We start from the raw sequence: 7,106 nt of genomic DNA, 5'->3' as shown, positions 1-7,106 counted from the left end.
TTAAATTATGACTACGGTTTAATTTTATGGATCAATTAGCTGAATTACCAGTTTACCCGCGCTTGGTTTTAAATCATGAGTTTAGCAGTGAATGGGGTGCCAGTGGAATTTTTAAAAATCTATAATTAATTTATCCTATGTCCCCCCCTACCCCTGAGTCCCCTAAAAATAAGCCAATTTGGTTCAGCCGTGTGGCCACCTAAAGCAAACATTTAGATTTTTTAAACCTCCCAGAATAAAATACAATATTTTTAATTTATTTGGGGCCGAATTTTATGAATTTGCTGGGTCTCTGATCTGCCGACCACGCGCCATTTCAAATTTAAATCACCGATTCAAATCCTTCCTGAATTTTTAACTTTGAATCGGTGGTTCAAATTTGAACCGACAGCAGGTGGTATAGCGACGTAGCTAAAATTCATTAAATTCAGTCCTTATTTCAAGAAAAACTTCGTTTAAAGAACTTCCAATGCCCATCATTTTATACAGTTAATACAAACCTTATCCATTTCCTCCTATCATAATTTATTTTAAGTATTAATCAAGAAAAAAATGTTTTATTGTATAAAAACATTTTTATAAGATGCTATATTTTTTAATGAGAATTTTTTTTATAAAATTCACAAAAAAGTGCAAGAAAATGTTTTCGAAAAGTACACAATGATTAAAGTGCAATCCTCTCAGACACTTTTTAAGTGGAAATATTAACATTGTTGCGTTCATAATTTGAAAAAGAATATAATTTCAATTAACAAAAATGGAAACACTCCCTTTATGTCAACTGTGTTATATAAAAAATGATTCCTGAGTGGTGGCATTTGCAAACGATATTGGATCATAGATTTGCCACTTTGTTGGATCTTCATTACTATTAGGATTCAAACATCTAAAAAAGATTTTTTAAAATTATTTGAAAATTTAATTTTAAGTAAATTCAAGGGTTTTTATAAAGTGAGAGCCATAAAACTGGGGAAAATAAAATTGCTGATCTAAATATTCCTATTAACTGAGTCCTTGATCAAGTTAATACTACTATATCAACATTAATTACACATATAATGGCTTTAATGTCGTCTTCCTATTTCATTGTTTTATTGATACTGTATGAGGTCTTTTGGTAAGGTTATGCGGAGAAAGCAATTTGCTAAAAAAAATTTAAAACATGATGTTGTCCAGAATTTGTGTATGATATGGCAGTGTGCTCGACAAGGAAGTGTCCAGTATCTGTGTTTGACAGGGTAGTGTCAAGTATCTGTGTTTGGCAAGGTAGTGTCTATAAGTATCTGTCTTTGACAGGGGAGTAGGGGAGTGTCCAGTATGTGTGTTTGACAGGGTAGTGTCTATTATCTGTGTTTTACAGGGTAGTGTCTACATGTGTCTGTGTTTGCCAGGGTAGTGTCTATAAGTATCTGTATTTGCCTGGGTAGTGTCTATAAGTATCTGTGTTTGACAGGGTTGAGTATAGTATCTGTCTTTGACAGGGCAGTGTCCAGTATCTGTGATGACAGGGTAGTTTCTACTGTCTAGTATCTGTGCTTGACAAAGTAGTGTCTAGTATCTGTGTATGACATGGTAGTGTCTAGTGTCTGTATTTGCCAGGGTAGTGTCTATAAGTATCTGTATTTGACAAGGTAGTGTCTATAAGTATCTGTATTTGACAGGGTAGTGTCTAGATGATAAACTTTCTTGTAATAATTTTTTTAACTAATATTGAACCCCTTCTACCTTGGTCTCCTGTTTTAACAGTACACATGAGCAAAGTACAGCAAAATCTACACTCATGACATTCTACAATACCCCGTCTGAATTACACCAGTTAAAAAAACAGCATTGAAATAAACAATGTCTTGATTCCAAAAAATCATCGTATTAATAAATAAAGTTATTTTTTGCCACAATCTCAAGTATTTTTAGCAGTACATTTTGCAAATTAATGTCGCTAATCTTTGCTAGATTAAATGAATCAACAGAATTCGTAGTTTGAATTATGAAATGTCTAGGGGTGGCAAAAAAACAAGGATGAGAAAATTTAAAAAATGAGTTTCTTAAAGTTGTCTTTTATTGCGCTTAATAAAACTAAGGATTAAGGAAAATTAGAGAACAAAATTAAAACCAAAAATTTGCCTGTCCATAAAAATGCCTGCCGCCGAATTTTTCTAAAACTGTGTTTCTAAAACTGTCCTAACACAACATTTGAAGAAACCTCCCATCTTACTGCATTCCTGGGCAAAACTAGAGGATTCATAATTCTTGCAATCAGATTGGCAAATTCTTGCATCATCACCTAGAGGAGAAGGAAAATATTAGATTTTTTTTGTATTTCTTAAAGGAACCGGAAGCGTAATTTTAAGTGACTCTCCATGCAAAATATGCACAAAAGTACCTTAAAGCTTTGTCTGATCCAGTATAATGTGTGTTTCTGTAAACTGTTTAGTTTCAAGGGTACTTTTGTAAATCGGACATTGACAACTTTGCAGTGAGAAAGTTAAGCTAATTACATATTCTCAGCATATGTTAGGATTTAATATTGTTATACAAGGAACCCTTTGGCCGCTTATCAGAAGGAATATTTTTTGACAGCTGACCGAATTTCTTTTCCAGTCAATGTCTTATATCAAGCATATTTTTTTCAAGAAAACAAAGTAATGCCTATTAAAAATGCCTATTACATTTCTTAATGGTTCATGTACAATGTACATACTATGTACAGGGTGTCCCAAAAAACACGGGAATTCAGTGACGAATTGGATATCATCTTTGTTATGAATTAGCATTGTAATACCTAATTTCAAAAGCCATAACATTAGTATGTCTGCTAGAGCTTATTTTATGAAAAAGGTAAATGGCTGTAAAGATGTGTCTATAATGTCTCTAAAGATGAACATTGAAGACGGACCAGTTTACTGTGTTTGTATACTTTAATACTGTAGTTTTCTTGTTTTACTAAGTACAACCTTATGCAGTCAAAACATAAACAAACAAATTTTAAACATAGAAGACGAAATTCTTACTGATTATAGCTTTTTCAGTAGGTATCACTTTACTAAATGGACGAATTTTTTAAATAGACGATATCGAATTCGTCATTGAATTCCCATGTTTATTGGGACACCCTGTAGATAGTTTATGAAAGGAAACTGATGAATTACGTACTTGTATTCAAGCTATGGCACGAAGCATATCCTTTATCTTTTTCTTTGTCGAGCCAGGCTGTCTAAATAATGGTTATATAAAATGATCTTTTTTCGAGTTAATTTACATTTACCCCCTCCCCCCTCTTCTTTATCTTCCTCAGTAGTTTGGTTTTGTTTGTGCTAGCTTAATATATGTACTTAATTTTTGAAACTTTGTTTGTGATCTAAAATAATAAAAAATTGTAAACTTCCCCCCAAAAAACTAACTTTAAAAATCTAAATGTAAGACGACATAAAAAAGTCGACCAACCGACTGAAATGTTTAAGCTAATTTAAAATTCTTGTGTTTCAACGAGTTCCCCAATCAATCAACTTCCTTCCATGATATGTTTACTTCTTTAGCTGAACCAAATAGAATAAAATCATATAATTTTGAGCGGGTTCTCTTTAAACGCTAGAATCTTTTCCCTCCACTTTGTCTCCAAAAATATGGAATTCGATTGAATTGGGGCTTACAGAAACTAAATCTGCAAAATCGTTTAAAAGAAAAGTCGCCAAGATTTGTTTAGAAAGTTATGTAAGTCATATCTGTAAAATAAAATGAGTATCATGTGAATAAACTTAATCATTACTATCTTCTTCACCCTCCCTTTCCCTTTTACTTCTTCACCATCATTGTAATGTTTAAAATAGGTTAGACGGGTCCAATCCACATAGTAAATTGTAATTTTTATCTGTATTATCTCGTGCTTTGTGGTTGAATAATATTGATATGAATATAATTTAGGAGAAAAAAACCAAATAAATTCCGTTCAGTCGTCTCTGAAGTCTCATCCATTGTGGGTAACCCTGTGTGTTAAGAAAGCTGAACCAAAGATGTTAAAAGCAAACCTGATTTTTCAAATAGTTGACAGACATGTTTATCATTTGCTCGTAATATTCATAGCATTCATGTTTATAGAAGCAGCAGGTTGCTATCTTTTCCTTCTTACAGTACACCAGTTCTCCTGCCTGGTTAAAGAAACAAATAACAAATTCGCAAACTTTTTTTGTTAAATTTTTCAAATCATTGCAATAATAAAATGATTTAAAAATAAGAATGTTTTCGCAAAAATTGTTTTTAAATTACAAAATAGCGTAGAACCTGTCTAAACAAAGGGAGTTTGTATTCAATTATGGCCTCTTTTTTTTCTGTTACTCGGAAAAAGTCTGTCTTTTGATCTGTCTTTTGGCTAAACACTAGACAGAAGACACTGACTAGTGGTTAATATACTATACTGAATACACCAACTCCTTAAATTTTTGCAACCTGATGCTGAGAACCTTTCATATTTTAAACTTTCTAGGAAATTACATTCGTCGTCGTATACATCAATACAATAAAGACGATTTTCTATTTTAATTTAGATTTTTACAAAGATTTCAAACAGCAGAACAGCTTAAACATTTTTAAAAACAGGGAAGTATTCAATTAACAGGTTCTCTTTGTATACTTGTAAACTTGTAAAATGAAAAATATTTATTAGAGCTCAAAGCATCTTTTATAAAAAGTCGTCTTCATTGTACTGATATAATCGCCTACCACTGTACTTAAACATTATCTTGTAACTCATTGAATTCTAAAATACTGAATTGTTGAAATTTTACCTTTCTTGTGACTACACATCTTTTTCCTAATTCTGTCGCTAGTTTTCTTTTGCACTCATCAAATATCTAAATAAAACGATTTAAAGAATAATTTTTATTTGAATTTTCTCAGGACAACTGTTTAAAGAAGCAAAGGGGAACACCTCTGTTAAATATAAAACAATCTTTTTAAATTTTGTTGACAAAACATTAATAACTTTGCTAAAAATCAAGTTATTACTGAAGAACTGTCTATAGATTACCTGAGAATCACTATAAGATATCACTGAAGAACCATCAATAGATTACCTGAGAATCACTATAAGATATCAGTGAAGAACTATCTATAGATTACCTGAGACTCACTATAAGATATCAGTGAAGAACCATCTATAGATTACCTGAGAATCACTAAGATATCAGTGAAGAACCATCTATAGATTACCAGAGAATCACTATAAGATATCACTGAAGAACCATCTATAGATTACCTGAGAATCACTAAGATATCAGTGAAGAACTATAGATTACCTGAGAATCACATAAGATATCACTGAAGAACTGTCTATAGATTACCTGAGAATCACTATAAGATATCACTGAAGAACCATCTATAGATTACCTGAGAATCACTATAAGATATCAGAGAAGAACTGTCTATAGATTACCTGAGAATCACTATAAGATATCACTGAAGAACCATCTATAGATTACCTGAGAATCACTATAAGATATCAGAGAAGAACCATCTATAGATTACCTGAGACTCACTATAAGATATCACTGAAGAACTGTCTATAGATTAACTGAGAATCACTATAAGATATCAGTGAAGAACCATCTATAGACTACCTGAGAATCACTATAAGATATCACCAAAGAACCATCAATAGATTACCTGAGAATCACTATAAGATATCACTGAAGAACTATCTATAGATTACCTGAGAATCACTATAAGATATCATTGAAGAACTATCTATAGATTACCTGAGAATCACTATAAGATATCACTGAAGAACTATCTATAGATTAACTGAGAATCACTATAAGATATCAGAGAAGAACCATCTATAGATTACCTGAGAATCACTATAAGATATCACTGAAGAACCATCTATAGATTACCTGAGATTCACTTTAAGATATTACTGAAGGACCATCTATAGATTACCTGAGAATCACAATAAGATATCACTGAAGAACTGTCTATAGATTACCTGAGCATCACTAAGATATCAGTGAAGAACTATCTATAGATTACCAGAGAATCACTATAAGATATCACTGAAGAACTGTCTATAGATTACCTGAGCATCACTAAGATATCAGTGAAGAACTACCTATAGATTACCTGAGAATCACTATAAGATATCACTGAAGAACTGTCTATAGATTACCTGAGAATCACTATAAGATATCACTGAAGAACTGTCTATAGATTACCTGAGAATCCCTATAAGATATCAGTGAAGAACTATCTGTATTCTATAGATTACCTGAGATTCACTAAGATCTCCAGATACGGAAACGCATCCTCCCTGAAGTAAAACTTGTGTTTTCCGAAAGTAAAAAATCTAAACCACCAAACAAAATGTCGATTTTTATTTCCTATGCTAGATATTCTTTATTTTACCCCCCTAAAACAGTTAACGTTGCTCACTTACATGTTTTTCTTCGCCAGAGCTTATATTTACAATCAGATCTTCTTTAAAGCAGTTACTATCTAGATAATCCTAGTGTTTTATTAAACAATGATCTGTACGAGCTTTAAATTTTCACAGAGGTTGCCATTGTGAATCGAACATGACGCTATACACATGGATTGTAACTCTTAATTACGTTTACAGTCCCTCCTGTATAATCCCCTTTAATTACTTCTTGTATAATCTCCTTTAATCAACTCCTGTATAATCCCCTTTAATTACCTCCTGTATAATTCCCTTTAATTACCTCCTTTATAATCCCCTTTAATTACCTCCTGAATAATCCCGTTTAATTACCTCCTGTACAATTCCCTTCAATTACCTCCTGTATAATTCCCTTTAATTACTTCCTGTATAATTCCCTTATATTACCTCCTGAATAATCCCCTTTAATTACCTCCAGTACAATTCCCTTTTATTACCTCCTGAATAATCCCCTTTAATTACCTCCTGTATAATCATCACTCCAATAATCCGCCTGTCTGCAGTTAACCTGTGTAATCCAAAGGAGAAATAAAACATATATCAACATTTCATTTTTATGATGAAAATTTAAATACTATAAAGTTGTATTATCTTTCATGAAACTGGATCATGCATCCGTCTTATGATCAATTATTCATTCAGAAAGCAAAACATT

General features: G+C 32.0%; 1 protein-coding gene across 1 annotated transcript; it reads right to left on the bottom strand.

Annotated features, from left to right (window-relative positions):
• Positions 1 to 1,368: 1,368 nt before the first annotated feature.
• LOC111703728 (uncharacterized) lies at positions 1,369 to 7,106 on the bottom strand. The gene is made up of 9 exons (XM_023475765.1): positions 6,914 to 7,106; positions 6,428 to 6,486; positions 6,260 to 6,301; positions 4,782 to 4,847; positions 4,026 to 4,145; positions 3,154 to 3,214; positions 2,182 to 2,284; positions 1,726 to 1,802; positions 1,369 to 1,535 (listed from the first exon to the last, which is right to left on the bottom strand). The coding sequence occupies exons 1-9, from the start codon at positions 6,996 to 6,998 to the stop codon at positions 1,369 to 1,371; spliced, it is 780 nt and encodes a 259-aa protein (XP_023331533.1). The 5' UTR covers positions 6,999 to 7,106.

This window comes from Eurytemora carolleeae, unplaced genomic scaffold, assembly GCF_000591075.1.
Source record: "Eurytemora carolleeae unplaced genomic scaffold, Eaff_2.0 scaffold445, whole genome shotgun sequence".
In the NCBI taxonomy this organism is placed as follows: domain Eukaryota; kingdom Metazoa; phylum Arthropoda; class Copepoda; order Calanoida; family Temoridae; genus Eurytemora; species Eurytemora carolleeae.
The sequence above is the reverse complement of the archived record's forward strand: the minus strand, read 5'-3'. Positions and strand labels throughout refer to the sequence as shown.

Bases quoted from the DNA above. Each gene is read 5' to 3' on its own strand.
- LOC111703728 (XM_023475765.1), bottom strand. From the start codon at position 6,998: ATGTTGATATATGTTTTATTTCTCCTTTGGATTACACAGGTTAACTGC. The intron at 6,487-6,913 runs GTAATTAAAGGG...AGGATTATCTAG, and splicing joins GAGTGATGATTATACAGGAG to ATAGTAACTGCTTTAAAGAA. The intron at 1,803-2,181 runs GACAGTTTTAGA...GGTGTAATTCAG, and splicing joins TTCTTCAAATGTTGTGTTAG to ACGGGGTATTGTAGAATGTC.